This window comes from Corythoichthys intestinalis, chromosome 9, assembly GCF_030265065.1.
Source record: "Corythoichthys intestinalis isolate RoL2023-P3 chromosome 9, ASM3026506v1, whole genome shotgun sequence".
Taxonomy (NCBI): Eukaryota; Metazoa; Chordata; class Actinopteri; order Syngnathiformes; family Syngnathidae; genus Corythoichthys; species Corythoichthys intestinalis.
The window spans coordinates 28,082,543-28,104,567 of NC_080403.1; the positions used below are offsets into that span (position 1 = coordinate 28,082,543).

The window sequence follows — 22,025 nt, forward strand, 5'->3', positions numbered from 1 at the left end:
GCTAGCATCTTCCAACCTGCTACGATGTGTTGGACGGTCTCTGGAGCATCTTTGCGTAGCCTCCGTCCCTCGTACTTAGTGCCTGTTCTTGCGTAGCCATGATCAGAGCCTCTGTGCTGTCTGTTAGTCCAGTTTACTCCAGCCACTACATACGTACAGTTTATACATACACACATATATATATATATATATATGTATATATATATGTATATTAAGGGTATTGAACCGTTTCAGTACGTGGTAGTTGGTTCGGAATGAACGCGTACCAAACGAGTTTCTGACGTAATATAACCCTTACTTTTCGAGGCTGCGAGTCGATCGGGTTACAGTTTCTTTGTGTAGATTATATTAACTCTGTCTTCTCTACTATAATGAGGACCAACACGGTAGGACAGTATAAAACTCAGAAATGTCAACGGCGCGACAATGTGGCCGCCGCGAGAACACAGTGAAACGCGGGCGTTAAAGTCAATCAGCCAATGCACACCAGTCGCAGTGCAGCCACGTGTTAGATGCGTCCCAGAAGTTGCTCAACGCGATGCAAACGAAAAGAACGGCAGAGTTTACTATTTGACGCAAGACGCGGCCCTCCTGCGTCAATACTACTAGCTAGGATCGGGCCGGAAGTCACTCGTGTAACAATACAGTGGATCTGGTCGATTTTCAAACTAATATGCAATCGTAACCTACTTTTTGGGTCCATCAGATCTCTTGAGTGGTAGATCGGGGCACAGTTGACTTGTCTTTGTTGATTTACTGCTGTCTTCTATGCTATAATGATAGCCAACACGGCCCCGTGTTCAATACAAAACACTCCTACCGCAACAAAACAAGTAGGAACTAATATTCACATAGGAACTAAAGTTATACAACATAAAATATACAATATAAATGAATACTACAGCACATTTGTAAAATATAAACACACAATGAAATAACAAGAACAAGACACAGATGGAGCAGAACGGAGAACAGGATGTTAATGGAGTGCTACTACAGCAGCAACCCCTGCGAAAGGGGGTACATGCAGAGAATGTGGGAAGAATGGACTGAATGACCACGATTAGCTTGACCATACTCATTGACAATTTGACACCTTGGATTACAATCGGCCACGTCGTTTTGTCTGATCCTGCCGGCTGACATCGACACATGGTGAGTGCGCGTTGAAACATTCCTAAACCAGAGTATTATTGAAAATTGTCAGAACATATATATATTATACATACAGGTAGTCCCTGGGTTACGACGTACCCAACTAACATGATTTCGACTTTACAATGCAAGAGTCTCGTCCGCCAATTTTGTCTCTTTCAGACTTATATCCCGCTAAATTCCAGTGTAATGTGACACGGGATTTACCTGTATCATGGCTTTCAGACATGGGGATATGTACCGGGAATTACTTGGGTTGGACACTTTCAGACTTGTACAGCATTGGCGATTGGACGCTCTCTTTGCAGGGAGGGCGAGGGATGGGATTTTATAAACTGGACACTACGTCATTTTTGGTTGGCATCGGCAATAAAATAAACCACACATTTCCAAAGATGGAAGATGGACTGTCTCCTCCTCGGCTCTAAGATCTATTAGCAATTTGCCATGTGGGTTATTGTGATGTTTGTTTACTGATTTTCGTCTTACTGCGATGAAAGAAGAAATGACAATCGGCCCGCCCTGGTTTTTACGTCATAAGCCTTCATCTGCTTTCATACATGCCACGTCCCGAAAAATCCCGGGAAAGTGAGACATAATACTAGGACGCGACACAGTTAACGTCCGTGTCATCTCCGTGTCAGTCGACCCGTGAATTTGCTTTCAGACATAAGGGCTACCCGTTTAAATCCCGGGACTTAAACGAAGTTTAGCAGGGCTTAACAGTAAGACCTCTCAGCATTGATGGTAAGTACACTATCTTATTTTTTTACTTAAATTTTATTAATATGCTGTATAATCAGAGGTGCACATAAGTGGACATAGACAAACGTGCTGGCCCTCAACGGCTTCAATACGCGTTTGCGTACCAATGGCTGACCACTGTATTTGCGGCGGACACGAGAAAATCACTTTCTCTCGGCCCCACTGAGTAATTATTTCCGTGATCCCCCACCCCCGTCAAAAGACAGACAGACGACAGAGACATCACCGGAGCTACCGAAAAAAAGGACTTTTGCTGAAAAGTGGCTGCAGGAGGTAACATGGCTAGAAGCAAATGATGCTCGCATGGAAATGTGGCGCAACATTTGCCGTGAGAATCCCAATGTCGCTAATAAGAGCAGCGCATTTTATGTAGGGTCAAAGAATTTTAGCCATCCAAACTTTGAAAAGCACGAAAAAAACAGAGCATGTGGCAGTTAAGCAAACGATCGATGTCAGATAGGACCCCACTCGCCCTATGGACAAGTGGCGGAATAAAGTTATTGTAGAACAGTGCCATGCGCTGACAAACGTGTTTTTGCTCGCATTTCACGAAGCTAAACATTCACGTTCAATGAGCTCTTATGAGGAGGACATCCCACTTTTACAAAGGCTTGGAGTTCATGTGAAAACCGCATATGAATGCCCTTTATTTTGAATTAGTGCTTTTATGTTTATTTCTTTACATTTCACTTCAAAGTAATGGCAATTTTGTTGTGCCAGTTGATGTTAATCAAGCGTTAATTGTTTATATAATTAATTAGAGGTAATTGGCTCTAAGTAAAGCTTGTCATAATTTTATCGCATCAGGCGGGTCGGCTCTCAAGCTCAATGAGGACCAAGTCACATCTCCAGGTCCTCCTCTGAGAACCTGGGCAAAAAAATTATGTGCACCCCTGTGTATAATACATGTTTTTGGATATTTATTCTAAGATTTGGGTGGGGGTTAGGGGTACTTAAAGGGTTAATTCTGATTTACATGGAAATTCGGGTTACATCGCCAGCGTATGAACAGAACTCGTTCGTAACCCGGGGACTACTTGTATAATCAGGGGTGCACATAAGTGGTCCGCATGCGCGCATGCGTACTGGACGTAGACAAATTCGCTGGCCCTCAACGGCTTCAATACGCTTTTGCGTACCGATGGCTGACCACTGTATTTGCGGCAGACACGAGAAAATCTATTCTCAAAATGTCAAACAGGCAGGTCCCACTGAATAATTATTCCCGTGTTCCCCCACCCCCGTCAAAAGACAGACAGACGACCAGTGTTGTTAATACCGGCGTTAGAATATAACGGCGTTACTAACGGCGTTAATATTTTTCAGTAATGAGTAATCTAATTACTTTTATTATCTTGGCAACGCCGTTACCGTTACTGAGGCGGGAAAGGCGTGCGTTACTATGCGTTACTAAGTTGGTTGAATAAAAAAAGTCTGAGAGAAACGGACTCACGGAGACGAGAGATCAGAGCAGGAGTGGGGAAGACGCCATTGCAACCGCGATGCTAGGTGGCTCCAATAATACCTGACTGTAGCCATAGCCGACATACTACGCCCACATGGCACGGTAGATATCATATTATAGAACTAGATGCAATTTACAGACACAGCTGCATTGGCAACATGTTTTAAGGACTACATGCGTTAGTAAACAGCCGCCATCTTAAAGCAGTAGACCTCTCAGGAAGGCTCTGATGTAGAGATCCTTCATAGCGAACCTAAGTAACTTTTTTTTTTTTTTTTAATCTAAAATGCTCCTAAATCGGCAAAATCTTAACTTAAATCTATCTTTAAATGATGAAACAGTTTTAAAACTTATACATGTTTAAAGTAGAGAGAAGGGAACTAATGAAATAACGGGAGCAATTTTAACAACTTCAACGGTTGATTCACACAGAGAAAAAAAAAAAAGAAAATTACCACTAGTTACTTTTCCAAGTAACTAATTACTCTTACATTCAGGTAACTGAGTTACTAACGCAATTACTTTTTGGGAGAAGTAATTTGTAACTGTAATTAATTACTTTTTTAAAGTAAAATTAACAACACTGCAGACGACAGAGACGTCACCGGAGCTACCGAAAAAAAAAGGACTTTTGTTGAAAAGTGGCTGCAGGAGGTACCATGGCTAGAAGCAAATGATGCTCTCATGGAAATGTGGTGCTAAACTTGCCGTGAGAATCTCAATGTCGCTGATAAGAGCAGCGCATTTTATGTAGGGTCAAAGAATTTCAGCCATCCAAACTTTGAAAATCACGAAAAAAAACAGAGCGTGATGGCAATTAAGCAAACTATCGATATCAGACAGGACCCTACTCGCCCTATGGACAAGTGGCGGAATAAAATTAATAAAGAACAGCACCATGCACTGACAAACGTGTTTTTGCTCGCATTTCACAAAGCTAAACATGCACGTTCAATGAGCTCTTAAGAGGTGGACATCCCACTTTTACAAAGGCTTGGAGTTCATGTGGGAGGCAAAAAAAATATGCGTACCCCTGTTTATTTCTTTACATTTCACTTCAGAGTAATGGCAATTTTGTTGTGCCAGCTGATGTTAATCAAGTGTTAATTGTTAATAAAATTAATTTAAGGTAATTGGTTCCAAGTAAAGCTTGTCATAATTTTATCGCATCAGGCGGGTTGGCTCTCAAGCTCAATGCGGACCAAGTCGCATCTCCAGGTCCTCCTCTGAGAACCTGGGCAAAAAAATTATGTGCACCCCTGTGTATAATATATATATTAACATAATGTGTTTTTCGGACTATAAATCACAGTTTTTTTAGTATAAGTTTGGCCAGGTGTGCCTCATATTCTCCGGGGTGACTGACAATTATTAAAGGGATGACCCAACTAAAATGTTGGTTCTATATTGAGGCATTCACAAGACAGTAAGGAACAATTTGCACTTTAATTTCATAAGCAGAAAAACATGCTTACATTCACTTCCAAGAACATTGACAAATAATGGCTGGTCATTAACTTAAATTTTATGCACACCCACTATGTCGTAACAAAACTGAAATGGTCACATAACAATTACACAACAAATTGTCACATAAATTGCAAGCAATTAAAAATAATGGAACAGTAACGGAAGAAATAATTTGCACAGAACATGAACCTTGAAATTTATTTACATACCGAGTGCCATAAGGGATTCTGAGAGTGAAAACTTGGAGTGACTGTTCTTATTGGTCTGTTCCGCCCACTACGGTTAATGGGTAACTTGTTTGGGCACAGTTATTGGTCTGTTCCGCCCACAACAGTTGATGGGTAACTTGTTGTGGCACAGTTTGTCATGTTTTCTGATTTGTCCTTTTCTCATTCCAGCATCTGATTGAGCTGGATGGGTGGGGTCATGCTATGCAGTTGTGGCGCATTAAGAGCACACTGTATTTAATGAGGCCTGTGTCTATCAGCTGTGTTGGGCGATTGCCTTGCTTACCGCTGTGTGTGCCATCATCTTCGTGCTCTCCGACGTTCCTACGGTTGTGCCCTTGTTTGATCATTTTGATTTTTTGTGCTCTATTTTCTGTTGGGCTTTTTGACTTCTTAATTGTACTTTGATATCGTCGCAATTTCTGGTGTGCTGCCTTAGTTCAACTTTGTTATACTCGCAAAATGTTTGGCATACTCCATTGGTTGTACTTTTTGTTAAATACAAACGTATTCGCTATTCCTGGTCTCTGTGTCTGTGATTGAGCTCGACATAAACAGCTTGCTATACAATGCACCGTTACTGAGAGTAGTATTGTTCATTAATGACTTTCCTGTGTACTGCGGTCAATGAACGTGCAGCCTCTGAAAGTAAAGGCCAGTGTCTCCAACCTTGTCCCGCATGTCACTCGACACATTATTTTTAAGTTGCTCTCCAGATGAAATGTCTTTTCGTGGGGTTGAAGCTTAATTAAAACACTTTCCCATAGAAATGTGATAGTCCAGTTTGTATTTTTTGAAAATAATAATGTACGCGTATTAGGTTATACATGTATTGTATATTGTATTCCTTGCAATCTCTGTTGTTAAATATTAGTTCTTATCTTAAATTTATTAGATACGTTTTTTAACATTACGGTCCCAGTGTCATCACCCTATTACATGCCAACCATGTATTTATTCCATTGCTTTTCAAATTGTGTCTGTATCTCCCTTGGGCTGCGAGATTGCTGGGTTATCATTGGGAGGAGATTATTTCTTTCTGACATTCTGCATGCCAAGGGAGATATCCATAGGGACGCTTGCATGCCCATTTTCTTAATGCCGGGAGACGAGAAAGCTCTGACAGTTAGAACTGTACCAAAAGGCAACGGGCAATGGGGGTAGGACGAAATTGATCTCTGTATACTGTAAAGCTGTTCACAATGCAGGCATCACAATGGTTAATGGACGGTGGAGCTGAGCCCCATAAAATGCACACGATACATGTGACTGTTGTGCGCGCTTTTTTCAAACAGTGGACAAATAATCAGAAATTGCTTTTCAGTGTTGACCGAGTTGTACTTATTTAACAAGAATACAATACAGTACTCCCCTCCGTGAGTCATCACCTTATCGTGGTGGAGGGGTTTGCGTGTCTCAATGATCCTAGGAGCTATGTTGTCTGGGCCTTTAAGCCCCTGGTAGGGTCACCCATGGCAAACAGGTCCTAGGTGAGGGGCCAGATAAAGTATGGCTCAAAAAGACCCCTTATGATGAGCAACATAAATGAACTCCAGTTTCCCTTGCCCGTGGCCCCCCTCTGGAGCCAGGCCTGGAGGTGGGGCTCGAAAGCAAGCGTCTGGTGGCCGGGCCTGTCCCCATGGGGCTCGGGCTCAGCCCGAAAAGGCAACGTGGGTTCCCCATCCCATGGGCTCACCACCTGTGGGAGGGGCCAAAGGGGTCGGGTGCGTAGGGAGTTGGGCGGCAGCCAAAGGCGAGGGCCTTGGCGGCCCACCCCCAGCTGCAGAAGCTAACTCTTGGGACATGGAATGTCACCTCTCTGGCAGGGAAAGAGCCTGAGCTGGTGTGTCAGGCAGAGAAGTTCCGACTAGATGTTGTCGGACTCTCCTCCACACACAGCTTGGGTTCTGGTACCAATCCTCTCGAGAGGGGTTGGACTCTCTTCCACTCTGGAGTTGCCCATGGTGAGAGGCGCCGGGCAGGTGTGGGCATACTCTTTGCCCCCCGGCTTGGCGCCTGTATGTTGGGGTTTACCCCGGTAGACGAGAGGGTAGCCTCCCTCCGCCTTCGGGTGGGGGGATGGGTTCTAACTGTTGTTTGCGCTTATGCACCGAACAGCAGCTCAGAATACCCACCCTTTTTGGAGTCCTTGGAGGGTGTGCTAGAGAGCGCCCCCTCTGGGGACTCCCTCGTTCTCCTGGGGGACTTCAACGCTCACGTGGGCAATGACAGTGAGACCTGGAAGGGCGTGATTGGGAGGAGCGGCCCCCCCGATCAGAACCCGAGTGGTGTTCTGTTATTGGACTTCTGTGCTCATCACGGTTTGTTTATAACGAACACCATGTTCAAACATAGGGGTGTCCATATGTCCACTTGGCACCAGGACACCCTAGGCCGCAGTTCGATGATCGACTTCGTAATCGTGTCATCGGACTTGCGGCCGCATGTTTTGGACACTCGGGTGAAGAGAGGGGCGGAGCTGTCAACTGATCACCACCTGGTGGTGTGTTGGCTCCGATGGCGGGGGAAGATGCTGGCCAGACCTGGCAGGCCCAAACGTATTGTGAGGGTCTGCTGGGAACGTCTGGCAGAATCCCCTGTCAGAAAGAGTTTTAACACCCACCTCCTGCAGAACTTCTCCCTTGTCCCGGGGGAGGTGGGGGACATTGAGTCCGAGTGGGCCATGTTCCGCACCTCCATTGTTGAGGCGGCCGATCAGAGCTGTGGCCATAAGGTGGTTGGTGCGTGTCGTGGCGGCAATCCCCGAACCCGCTGGTGGGTTGCTGAAGAAGCTGAAGAAGGAGGCCTATCGGGCCTTTTTGGCCTGTGGGACTCCGGAGGCAGCTGACAGGTACCGGCTGGCCAAGCGGACTGCGGCTTCGGCGGTTGCCAAGGCAAAAACTCGGACATGGGAGGAGTTCGGCGAGGCCATGGAAAACGACTTCCGGACGGCTTCGAGGAAATTCTGGTCCACCATCCGGCGCCTGAGGAGAGGAAAGCAGTGCACCATTAACACTGTGTATAGTGAAGATGGTGTACTGCTGACCTCGACTCGGGACGTCGTGAGCCGGTGGGGAGAATACTTCGAAGCCCTCCTCAATTCCACCGACACGCCTTCCTTTGAGGAAGCAGAGTCTGGGGACTCCGAGGTTGGCTCTTCGATCTCTGGGGTTGAAGTCACTGAGGTGGTCGGAAAGCTCCTCGGTGGCAAGGCCCCGGGGGTAGATGAGATCCACCTGGAGTTCCTAAAGGCTTTGGATGTTGTAGGGTTATCATGGCTGATACGTCTCTACAACATCGCGTGGACATCGGGGACAGTGCCTCTAGATTGGCAGACCGGGGTGGTGGTCCCCCTTTTTAAGAAGGGGGACCAGAGGGTGTGTTTCAATTATAGAGGGATCACACTCCTCAGCCTCCCTGGTAAAGTCTATTCAGGGGTGCTGGAGAGGACAGTCCGCCGAGAAGTCGAATCTCGGATTCAGGAGGAGCAGTGTGGTTTTCGTCCCGGCCGTGGAACAGTGGACCAGTTCTACACCCTCGGCAGGGTCCTCGAGGGTGCACGGGAGTTCGCCCAATCAGTCCACATGTGCTTTGTGGATCTGGAGAAGGCGTTCGACCGTGTGTCTCGGGGAGTCCTGTGGGGGATGCTCGGGGAGTACGGGGTACCGAGCCCCTTGGTAAGGGCTATTAGGTTCCTGTACGACCGGTGTCAGAGTTTGGTCCGCATTGCTGGCAGTAAGTCGAATTCCTTCCCAGTGAGGGTTGGACTCCGCCAAGGCTGCCCTTTGTCACCTATTTTGTTCATAATTTTTATGGACAGATTTTCTAGGCGCAGCCAAAGCGTTGAGGGGGTCCGGTTTGGTGACCTCAGCATTGAATCTCTGCTTTTTGCAGATGATGTAGTGCTGTTGGCTTCATCAAGCCGTGACCTCCAACTCTCACTGGAGCGGTTCGCAGCTGAGTGTGAAGCGGTTGGAATGAAGATCAGCACCTCCAAATCCGAGACCATGGTCCTCAGTCGGGAAAGGGTAGAGTGCCCTCTCCGGGTCGGGGATGAGATCCTGCCCCAAGTAGAGGAGTTTAAGTATCTTGGGGTCTTGTTCACGAGTGACGGTAGGAGGGAGCGGGAGATCGACAGGCGAATTGGTGCAGCGTCTGCAGTAATGCGGACTCTGCACCGGTCCGTAGTGTGAAGAAGGAGCTAAGCCGAAAGGCAAAGCTCTCGATTTACCAGCCGATCTACCTTCCTACCCTCACCTATGGTCACGAGCTTTGGGTCGTGACCGAAAGAACAAGATCCCGGATAGGAGAGGAGCCAGCTGAGGTGGCTCGGGCATCTGGTTTCGCATGCCTCCTGGACGCTTCCCTGGAGAGGTGTTCCGGGCATGTCCCACCGGCGGGAGGCCCCAGGGACGACCCAGGACACGCTGGAGAGACTATGTATCTCGGCTGGCCTGGGAACGCCTTGGGATCCCGCCGGAGGAGCTGGTTGAAGTGGCTGGGGAGAGGGAAGTCTGGGTTTCCCTGTTAAAGCTGCTGCCCCCGCGACCCGACCCCTGAACAAGCGGAAGATAATGGATGGATGAATGGATGGATGGACAATACAGTACTGTGTCTGATTGTGTTTTGGTAAAATTAGGTGAACGACACTAGCTGCTGATCCAGTACAAACTATTATGTGAGCTCTTTGGTGAGTTGATAGAATATTGGCCTTGGGGCGATCCTCTCTCAGAGGTCTGAGAGGGACAACGGCCCCCAACCATGTGCCTTCCTGTCGTGGAAAATGACACCAGCCAGGAGAAGCTGCGATGTCAGTAACAAGGAGCTACTTGTGGTCAAAGCGGTACTTGAGGAATGTAGGCACTGGTTGGAGGGGGCTCCCCCTTCCCCTCATTGTTTGGACTGATCACAAGAACCTGGAATTCACCCAAAGGTCAAGAGACTCAATCCTAGGCAGAAAAGGTGGTCATTGTTCTTCCGTCGATTCTGACTTACAAAATAAAGAATGGGAAGCCAGATGCCCTCTCCCGCCTCCATGAGCCGTCATCCATATTCAAAGACCCAGAGCCAATCCTTCCACCTTTCAATGTGGTTGGGACAAGGGGCTGCCTGCCTGGACGACTGTATGTACCCGATGGTATGAGGCCGCAGGTCATTCATTGAGCTCACACTTCGCTGCTTACTTGTCATCCTGGTTACAATAGCACTGCTTATGTCCTTGAGCAGTGTTTTTGGTGGCCAGTCCTGCGGGTTGACGTCAAGGAGTATGTCTCTACCTGCACAATGTGCGCACACAACAAGACATCGACCAAGCCCCCCCATGGACTACTTCGACTTCTCCCGGTGCCTAACAGGCCATGGTCTTACATCTCTGTTGACTTTGTCACTGGTTTTGCCACCCTCTGGAGGTAACACTGTAATAATGACTGTCATAGACGGTTTTTCAAAGATGGTTCATTTTGTGTCTTTGCCCAAGTTGCTGTCAGCTCAGGAGACAGCCCAGGTGATTCTTGGCCAAGCTGTGTGGATTCATGGTATCCGAAAAGACATTGTATCGGACAGAGAGCCCCAGATACATCAAAGTTCTGGAAAGAGTTCTGTTCCCTACTGGGGGCCTCGGTCAGCCTGACATCTGGCTACCACACAGAGTCTAATGGTCAGACTGAACGTATCAACCAGGAACTGGAGATGTGCCTCTGCTGCCTGGTGTCACAGAGCCCCGCAAGCTGGAGTAAGCATTTGCTGTGGGTTGATATGCCCGTTATTCTCTGCCAACAGCTGCCACTGGCCTGTCTCCATTCCACTGTTTACTGGGTTTCCAGCCTACCATGTACCTCAGCTGCGAGGGGGGAAGGGGCATGCAATGGTCAGGCGATGCCGGCAAGTGTGGGCTTTTGCATCCAAGGTCTTGATGTGGGGTGTTGCCTGAATGAGCAGCTGATCGCCGGTGGCGCCTGGTGCTAGGATATAAACCAAGGCTGTGTGTATGGCTCTCCACTGAGGATCTACCATTGAGTGTGGATTCCAAAAAGCTTGCACCGAGGTTTGTGAGACCATTTCCAATTTCGAAGGTCTTTAATTCTGTCTCTGTCCGATTTTGCCTACCCAAGTCTCTCCGAGTTCACTCGAACTTCGTTAGCCGACTCAGCAGTGTGTGTGTGAGGACCTTGGTACCACTTGTCACGCATCACCCACCATCGAGTATGGTAGACGGCGGTCTGGTCTACACCTTCCGTGAGCTCCTGGCTCCCCGGAACTGTGGCAGAGCGCGGCAATTCTTAGTGGACTGAGAGGGTAATGAGCCTGGGGAAAGATCGTGGGTACCAGCCAGTTTCATCGTGGACAGACCCTCATTGAAGATTATGACTTCCTCTTGTCCTGGTCTGTCAGGAGCCGGAGTTAGTCACAAGCCGGAGCTAGTTGGGGGGGGTGGGGTACTTTTACTGTTAGGATGCGCGATGGGAGGGGATCCCAGAGCAGACAATGGCACAAGCGACCGTGATCAAAAATATTTTATTGTTGCCAGATCCAAGGGTAAATCGGCAGGCAGGGTGCTGACAAGGCTTGGGGATAGAGCAGGGCGGTAAACCGAAAATTTACCGTCACCGAAATTCTTAACGATGACCGACGTAATTTTGACCATGTCTGTAAATTCGGTAAATTAATAAAACAAGAAAATATAGTCTTTTCATCCCGCTTTGATTCTGTGTTGCTCGTCTATGTTCATTCCCCTTTAAGAAAGCAGTGAATGTGCTTACGTAGGGAGTCACGTGATCATCAGGAAGCCAATCAAACAAAAGCCCGGTAAGCTAACGCTAGCAGCTAACGCTACAAGCAAAACGTGATGGAGTGTGGCTTAAGGGAGGTTCACCAAACTTTCAACCGACATTTAGTAGACTCTTGGTGGCATCCAGACGGGCTTTCACCCGCTGTCCTCCTTTGTTCTCACGATTTCCGGAGATGGTGCTTTCAGTGCTTTCTACTGGTAGCCAGGCTAACGCTAGCTAGCGGCTAACACTACAAATGAACGTTATGGAGTCGGATAGCGGCTCTAACCTTGTCGAAACGGCTGAACTTAATGAGTGGATTGGGCACGGACTGCATCTAGCAATTACTATGTGGCGTTATTTTGTATCTGTCTGTGTTTGATTCCTCTGATAGCTTTTGTGATGGTAAAGCATTCAGCATAAAGTACAATCCAACGGCAAAACTTATAATGACCGAGAAATGGCCCCAGCTATTTTTATTGTGCGTGCATTTATTAAAAAATGCACTGGGGGGAAAAAAACCCTTAAACCATAAAGTAAACACTTGTATTTAATAATTATGTCACAGCAGCCATTAACAATAAGTTGTCTTTTTGAAGTGTACTGTTCAAGCTGCAAGTCATTTGTGTTACAATTACATGTTTGCACAGGCATATTGATTTTGACAATGTACATTGTTCAAGTCATACACGCTGTTATAAATGTTCATATTTGAATTCTTATTGCTTACAATACATTTTTATAAACTTAATGTTTAGACTGCATGTACAATTCTTAAATACAGTATATCAAATTGAATGAAATAGTTAATCTGTATTTCATGCATTGATTCAGATTTTCAAATTATATAACAGTCCGCTTGGGCGAATTTATCGTCATTTATCGTTATCGAGATAAATCTGCTCAATTTATCGTGATACATGTTTAAGGCCATATCGCCCAGCCCTACTTGGGAAGATTAACAGGCTTGAGCTCCCGACGTGGGGCGGACAGAGATTGGTCCTGGGAGGAGAGCAAAAAATCATGAGCCGAGAAACACAGAGAAAAGTAGGACTGCGAGAAGCAACTGACGGTGGAAACAGATAAGTTGATCTGGAGACGTGGTGAAGCGTCCATTGGCTTATAAAGGTGGCTGATGGTGATCGCCTGCACCTTTGGCTGCTCCACCCGTGTGAATTACATAAATCATGCAGACTTGCCGGAGGTGGCCCAGCTCTCAGGAGGGAGGGGTAGAGGCCTAAACAAGACCCCCCCTCCTCCCCCACGCATGACGCAGACGCCCAGGATGGGCACGGTGGAAGCCCCGGATAAGCGAACGGCTCAACACCTACCGGGCCGGGATCCAGGACCGCTCCTCCGGGCCATAGCCCTCCCAGTCCACCAGGTATTGGAGCCCACGGCCCCTCCGGTGGACGGATGTCCAGAAGCCACTCCACCCTGAAAGCTCGCTGTCCGTAGATCGACAAAGGTGCCGGCGGAGGGGGAAAGGGGGGGACAAGGGACTCGATGAGACAGGCTTCACTTAGGAGACATGGAAGGTGGGGTGCACACGGAAATAGGCAGGGAGTTTGAGGCGTACGGCAGCAGGATTCATCCCTTTGTCGATCTCATAGGGACCAATGAAGCGGGGGGACAGCTTCGCGAACCCAGTCTTTAGAGGCAAGGACTTAGATGAGAGCCAGACTTTCTGTGTGGTACAGCGGAGGGCTGCTTCGAGCTGCTGGTTGGTGCACTCGCACTGACCATTTGGTAGCGAAGATGCCGAAGAAAAACGGGCCTTGAGGTCACTGAAGGCGGAACTAGCAGCGTCAGACCAACGGAATTGTGTAGTGGTGGAGGTGAGGGCTGTGAGTGGGGCTGCAATCCTACTGCAATTATGGATTAACCTTCGATAATAGTCTGCAAACCCAAGAAAGCTGCTTTCTGTCGGAGGGTCGAGGCTATTCCAGGACCGCTTTAACTTTTGCCAGGTCCATCCGCAACTGGCCTTATCCAACGATATAGCCGAGAAATGTGGTCTCATTGGGGTGGAACTCACATTTGTCGGCTTTCACGAAGAGTTTGTTCTCAAGGAGACGTTGGAAGACCTGACGGATATGATCTTCGGGTTCAGAGGGGGTGCGCGAGAACACCAGAATGTCATTGAGAAACGCCACCACGAACCTGTTGATGAAGCCCTTGAGGACATCGTTAACCAGGTTCTGAAAAACTGCAAGGCCGTTGGTGAAGCCAAAGGACATGACCAGGTATTCAAAATGCCCCAGGGGTGTATTAAAATCAGTTTTCCACTCGTCACCTTCCTGGATGCGGAAGAGATGATAAGCGTTACGCAAGTCAAGCTTAGTAAAAACGGTAGCACTATGGAGGGGTGGTGAATGCGGAGTCGATGAGTTGAAGAGGGTACATGTTCTTAATGGTGATGTCGTTCAAGGCTCTGAAGTTAATGCAGGGCCGCAGGCTGCTGTCCTTTTTGCCCACGAAGAAAAAACCTGCGCTGACAGGGAGGAGGATGGGCGCATGGTGCCGGTGGCCAGTGACTCTGTGATGGACTTCTCCATGGCCTCCCTCTCTGGTTGTGAGATGTTGAACAGTCTACCCTTGGGAAGAGCCGCTCCAGGAAGGAGGTCAATGGTGCAGTGGTAAGGACGGTTTGATCATAGCTTGATCCTTACTAAAAACCTGCCATAGATCATGGTAGCAGTCCGGAACTGTGTACAGTTCCAGTTGCTCTGGCTTCTGGACTGGACAGGACGGCACTAGAGTAGATCTTAGACAATTGTTATGGCAGAATGGACTCCAGGCAGTCAACTTGAGGTGAGTCCAGTCTATGGAGGGATTGTGTTTTCAAAGCCATGGTAATCCTATCACCAAGGTTGTGCGGTGACTCACAAAAACGAGGAAGGAGCTCACCTATTGGTGGTTGCCCGACAGGAGGAGCTGGATGGGCTCCGTTTTCTGATACACGCTGAAGAGGAGTTGACTATCAAGTGCTGTGTTCCGCAGCGGCACGGGGAGCGGGTGTGTCGCCAGCCCTACTTGGTTCACGAGCTCATGGTCAATGAAGTTCTCATCTGAACCGCAGTCGACTAGGGCAGTCACCGTGCGCGACTGGCTCCTCAAGGAGAGGGTAGCTGTGAGCTGCAGCCGGCGTGAGGAAAAGCGTGACATATGGCTTACCAGGATTCCTTCTTCTGGCGAGTCTAGACGCACTGGGCAGCTGTGCAGAAAATGCCCACTTTTCCCACAATAAATACAAAGACGTGCGTCATACCTGTATGTGCGCTCCTCATAGGACAGCCTGGCGCGCCCTGTTTGTGTTTGCTCGACCACCACAGCAGGGGAAGCAATGTTAGTGGAGGAAGTGGAGCGGGTCGCTGGAAGACAGTGGAGCAAGGTGGCAGTGCAGCCAGTTTTTCGCTTTGCTGTCTCTGGAGTTCATTTAAACGATTATCAGTATAAGACCGTCAGGGAAGATTGTTCGTCACGTGTGGCCAATTCATCTTTAAGATACTCATTAAGAGCGTGGGTGCAAACTTCTTGCAGCGCCTCCTTGTTAAAGCGGCTTTTCAGCCGCCAAAGTCCGAAACTCCACCGAGAATTCTGCGACACTACAAGTAACCCTTCCGAGCAAACATGAGCCGTTTGGCTGCTTCTTTTCCACGTACTGGATGATCGAAGATTTTCCCCATTTCCTCGGTGTAATGGGAGTACGTGGCACATACGAATGAACCACTCTCCCACACGCAGGGCGCCCGATCAAGCGCGGCGCCCCGCAAGCAACCAATTAGGTAGGCGATATTCGTTTTCTCTCCGTGGTATGTGGCTGACTGTTGTTCATACACAAGGTTACATTGTACTAGAATGGCGCGACAAGTACCGAGGTTGCCGTTGTACGGTGCCGGTGCGGGAACGTTAGGCTCTCGGGTAGCCGGACGTGCTGGGTCTGTTACGTAGCCTGGGGGTAACGGGGCTGTTTGTGCCTGGGGTGGGTTGAGTTGCCCCTTGAGGGAATTGAGTGCTTGAGAAATATCGGTTACCTTGTTGAAGAGGACTGCAATGGCTTGGTGGTGATCATGGAGGGAAACGGGTGGTTGCTGTGAGCCGGTGCTGTTGTCTGCAGGATCCATTGTGGCCAGATCAAACTGTTTGGATGCGTGATGGGAGGGATCCCAGAGCAAACAATGGCACGAGTGACCTTAATCAACAATATTTTATTGTTGCCAGATTCAAGGGTAAATAAGCAGGCAGGGTGCTGACAAGGCTTGGGAAGATTATCAGGCTTGAGGTTCCAACATGGGGTGCGCAGAGACAGGTCCTGGGACAAGAGCAAAAAATCATGAGGCGAGAAACACAGAGAAAAGTATCAAATGGATGCGAGAGGCAACTGACGGTGGAAACAGACAGGTTGATCTGGCGACGAGGTAAGGCGGCCCCTGGTTTATAAAGGTGGCGGATGGTGATCGCCTGCACCTGCGTCGGCTCCACCCGTCTGACCTGTGCATTAGATAAATACACCTGCCGGAGGTGGCCCAGCTCGCTGGAGGGAGGGGCAGAGGCCCTAGCAGTTACACACTGCCCTCAGCGGCATTGATTTATCATTGTTCCTGTCTTGTTTTATTTTGGTTTGGTTCCTGTTAACTTTGACAGCTTTTTTTTTTTTTACTACACTAATATCCAGATTGCCAACACCTGTTTTTCATTAGCCCTTCGCCTTATATACCGTTCTTGTGTCTTGTCCTGTGCCAGTGCGTTTTCATTTGTTGGACTTGTAGTAGGAAGCTACGACATTGTCTTCAGGTTACGTTTGTGTTTCATGTCCTCTCTTGCCTTTAACAGTTGTGTTTTGAAGAGCTTTGGTTTCATGTTCCTGGCAATAAGTCCTATATTGAAACCTGCCACCACCTCTCTTGCATTTGAGTCCAGCAGTGAGCTCCCTGTTTTGACATATCAGAAGCCACAGATTTAACAGTAAATACTGTCCATACTTTGTTTTTTGTGCTTCACACTTGAGTTAACATTTTAGACCTCACAGAAAATGCAGCTGCTGAAATATGAAACCCTGAGCATTTACAGTTAAATTCATTTATTGTCCGAAAAAAAATGTGATTAACTCACATGAAAGTAATTTTTCAATTACTAGTAGTTATTTGTTTCACTTTAGCATGATTTTACAGACAACAAGGTACGGAAAACCAACAGTTTACTGGCTTTGAACATTCACCTCCCTCTAACAGGAGCATTGTGCTTTTTTTCAGTTGAGGCCTTGGTCTTTTTTGCCTACCCAGCATTTCTAAGACACAATTGAAAGAGTGGCTTCATGGTTTCTTAGATAGTTTTCTTAGATGAGATTCAAGTGACCTTGGAGAGCATTTGCTGTCCTAATGAACATCATCTGTATTCATCCGTGGTAGGGTTTAGTTAGATTGATCCATAGTGGATTCCCTTGGTTTTTGTTCTAAGATCAGTGCATTTCAACAGGGGCCTTCCATGGCTACTGGTTGGACTGACAGACTTTGAAGTTGGGTTTTATGATATAGAGAACCCAGCTCTCTGTTCAAGTCCTCCCACATGTACTTCACAAACCCCCTTAACCTCATGAGCACCAATGTACTGTCCACTAGGGAGGGGGCCCTGAGAGCTGCTGTCGGGAGAGACGGAGAATCTTTATTTATTCAGGGTAGGGCAGTTTAGAGAAGGTCTCCAACTATACTAACTAATTACAAGCAAATCATTTATTTTGGTCTTTATCTGCCTATCAATGGCTTTTGACTGCCCCCCTATCCTCAAAAAAGAAGTAAAAGAAATATAAGTAGGTGTTTTCATCAGTCAACTGCAGCTGGGAAGAGGTATCTATTGGTGTTATTTGCAATAATAGTGGAGCCTCTTAGTGGTATATTGCATTACAAATGTGATTTAAAATGGAAGGAGCTTATTGAGCAATGCAGCAATATTGCAAAGATCGTGAAACAATGGACTGAATGAAAAATATTTAGCACCACATATACCCAATGAATTAAGAAAGGGAGTGTAACTTAATAAGTGCATGCACCCCTGAATCAACTGACACACTTCAATCCCCCTTATATCTTGTATCCCATTTCTTTGTGCTGAAGTCAGTTTGCTATAGCCAAGAAAAACTTTTTGCTGTGTGCTGTCTTTGCATACTGTGCGTGTGGTTAAAATCCTTTATCTTATTGCTGATCAATGTGTACTTTCTTGTCTCCAGTGCTTTTTGTTCACTCTAATCAAATTTATTGCGCTAATGCTTGTTTCCCGGAGATGGTGTGCTGACAACATGCTTTGTGATAATGATTCACATACACAACCAAATGGGAGCTCTCAAACATTTCAAACATGAGGAGGTCAGGCTCTCCCTGATAAGATTTGCTTGCAAGCGTTCCTGGTGATAATGGCCTTAATGCAGCATATGAGTACATGCTTACAGCTAGCTGTTTTCCTGGGGGTGATTCATAATCTTGGTGATTTCACATTCCCCTTCAATACTAAACTTTGGTCAGTCAATGTAATCGTTTTTAATATGGACTGAAATGTACAGATACATTAAAAAAAAAAAAAAAAGTATTATTTTTTTTGTCCCTCTACTATTTACAGACTATTGGTGTGTTTTCGAATCTTTGCTGCTAATGTTATACATTAACGACTACATCACGCCGTCGCCTCTGTGTGACCTATATCGTTGCTGCTGTAACACCGAGAATTTCCCCATGGTGGGATCAATAAAGGTCTTCTTATCTTATCTTACATACAGTATGTCAAATAGATAAGTGCTTTTAAAACTGTAAGTGTAAAGATAAAATAGATATATCAGGACTTGCCATTTGCAATTTATGTTAGCATTATTAATTCCTGTTCTCGTTTGATAGTCAACTAATAAGCAGATTCATATTGATTAACTCTAAATAATTTAGTTTTGCTCCATGTGTGGATATGTAGTGAATGTTCTGTTGAAACAAAGGCAGCTGATTTTAAAAAATTCTATTTTTCCCCCATTTAGTCCAACAGGTTTACCTCTTTCCTCCTCATAGATTTGAAGTATAATGACTATGCTTCCAATGTTTTAGCCATACTGTAACTAAATTATAATGAACTATAGCATAATTTAATGTAAAACATGGTATAATGAATAAAGTTCTGTTATAAAATAGATATTTGTCTATGTAAATGTAGTAGATAGCCAATTATACATGACCGCACCTGAATTTTTATTTATCATTGTATACTAGAATGAATTATAACCAAGTGAAAAAAAGGCAGATGTTTGAACCTAGTACCAGTATTAAAACAAGGTTGAATTTTATTTTTCACCAATGGCCACTAGAAATATATACTTAGGCAGAGCATTATGAGTTTTGCCATTACATTACTGACTACCTACTGTCTCTACATCTGTTCAGGCCATTCAGTTACTGTGACATGTCGACCCTGCGCTTTGGACAACACCTCATCAAGGCCTCTGCTGTGTTCCTGCAGACAGAACTGTCCTTTGCTCTCGTCAACAGGAAACCTGTGGTGCCTGGACGTATCCTTGTCCCTTCGGGTAAAGGTAGGCATGGCGACAAAGGAATAAATGTTCTAAAACAGCACAGGCTGTGTAGAATGAAATTGTAAATTTTATTCATTGAAAAAACAAATGAATATTAAGTATAGCAACTGTTTTTTTGCATATTTACTGTGTTTTTTCTTTTAAATTAAAAATAGCTGAACGTATAGAATATTGACTCTAAACTCAAAGCATTGTTTCGATTTTGGAAGCCCATTAAAACTATTTCTTTGTTCTGCTTCTTAAAAAAAATATGTCAGTACAGTGGTACTAGTAAATGTGGTGAAAACAAATGCGCCACAGTAGTAGTAGAAGTAATGGCCAAAACACCAAATGATCTTAGGGCGCACTACTGAGGACCAGTGTACTGTGTCCAGAAATGTTCACATAAAACTTTGTATGTCTTTTACAGTTTCTTACTCTTGTCATGTGTTTTCTACGAAGTGGGATCTCTTGGCTCTGTTGATGACTTTGGTGTGTGACGGCCCATGCCTTCCCTTTGGTGCCCTACTTTAAACTATCCTGCCATGGTGCCGCGTAGGGGGTTCCATCAAGAGAGCCAGAAACAATCCATTATCTCTCCCTCAGTCTCCCTCTCTCTCTGCTCGTCTTTTCACTTGTCACTTAAATTTGGTCATTTGACATTTATTGTTTCAGAATTTTCTGAACAATTTTGGAGAGACATGCAAAAGTGATTCTAACACATTGTGATGGCTTTCTTTTTCATAATCTTATTCCATCAAGAAAATTTAAAATCTAGTTGCAAAATTAATTATTTGAAATCAGATTTAGTTTTATCAAGTGTTGAAGAATAGTCCAAGCATAGGCCCAGCTCTCAGCTGTTAATGCTCATTGCTAATAGTTATATATGATAACAAGTCAGATAACACCATCATTGCAATTCATAATCTTATGCCAGCGTAATAATCTTGCTTTGTGATGCAAAGGTTTAAAAGTCAAAAATGCGTTGTGCTTCATATATATTGTTGTTCCATAAAGATGTTCAAACGCATTTAGAGTCATAGTCCCATTAAATACTGTATATTATTAATATGTCTGTCTTTGTATGTTAGAGGCTTGGTAAGTGGTTGCTATTAGCAAATGCAGAATTTGACCCTTATTATACTCTGCACTAGTGACACGTATTTGAAAATTCTCTAGCATGGATTATAAGTATGAGGGTCATTTTTTTTCTCAAAATTGCTTGTTCAAGTGTCTTGAAGTAATGAAAAATGTTAAAGTATCTGTGTACGTGTGTGAATCCCCTTGAACAAAATGTAAAAGACGTTTTTGCATCTTTGGCATGGAATTTTTGAATTCTAAATGATTTTTAAAAAAATGTTTTTTCACACTGAATGAGTAAATAAGACCTGTACATTTTGGTGAGCTTTTATTGTGATTACTCCAATATACTATTGGCACTTATTATTTTTAAATGGATTATTTTAGCAAATGTACTGGTAGTTGTTATAACCGGGTTACACGTTATCTGAACTCTTTCAGGGACAGTGGTCACCATAGTGGATAGGTAGGGGATGATTTCTGATCATGCAGAGTTATAAAGAGTACTTTGGCGCGAAACTTGATTGACAGTATAATAATTTGTGTCTGAATCCAATATTCTACGAGTTAAAATTTGAGAAGAAAAGAACTGAACATTATTCTGATTACAACAAACTAAGCACTTGGTTAGAGTCCTGTGACGATTATGGTGCAGACATAGAGGTCTTAAATCAAATTCTTGCTTAGGGCACCAGAGAGGCTGGATTGTGACCACAACACACTTATGTACAATCCACATGTATGTGTGATCGAAATGGTTCAATCTTTTCTGCACACAGTTGTGCATGGATCACTGGTTCTTACAATCTACAAACCATAGAAACAAATATTCATCAGCTTGTCTGCGCTAAAGGATTTGCTGTTTCCTGACCTTTTTTGTCTCCATTTCTGATGGGTTTACATCCTTTTCTTGCCTCAAGGCATTGTTTGTTTGCTAGTCTGAATTGAGGCGGATATTTTATCAAGCCCCTGCAGACATGTCACAGCCTGCTTTCATCGTCAAGACAGCAGGTCCTGCAATGACCAGCCAGAGGATGACTGAGAACAAGGACGAGGGGACTTTTGAGCGTCTGTATGTGAGAACTACTGGTGTCAACAATAATCGATGCGGCGATGCATCCCGATGCGGGCCATGGACGATGCGATTCGATGCGGGCAACAAGCCGAATCGATTCAGCACATATTAAAATATATAAGTCCGTTCAAAAATCTTCCAGTGATGCAATGGATTTGGTTTCCACATTTGTATTATTATTCTCATGTTTACCTGTAGAGGGAGCTATTGTACAAGCAATGCAGGGGGGACGAGGAACTCAAATCTGTTTCCTCACGGGAGTAACGTCACAGACATGCGCAATTGCGCAGTGGCACTCAAGAAAGCAGAGATAAGACATACTAACAATGGCTGAAGCGGTGAAAGAGGAAGCGCGAAAGATTACTGACGCACCAAAGACATTGAAAGCAGGCATATGGAGACATTTTGGCTTCTATGAGGTTGGTGGGAAACTTGACCAAACTTATGCGGTGTGTAAAAAATGAAAGACTGCTAGTGT

At 45.6% G+C, this 22,025-nt stretch overlaps 1 protein-coding gene across 4 annotated transcripts in view; it reads left to right on the forward strand.

Moving 5' to 3' along the window:
• fhit (fragile histidine triad diadenosine triphosphatase) overlaps positions 1–22,025 on the forward strand; it is a 140,726-nt gene that overhangs the window by 17,493 nt on the left and 101,208 nt on the right. For all 4 annotated transcript variants that reach the window (XM_057846248.1, XM_057846249.1, XM_057846246.1 and 1 more), the window contains exon 4: positions 19,265–19,389. In XM_057846248.1, coding sequence (XP_057702231.1) covers positions 19,284–19,389 — 106 coding nt within the window. In that variant the 5' untranslated portion in view covers positions 19,265–19,283. The remainder of the gene's footprint in view (positions 1–19,264; positions 19,390–22,025) is intronic.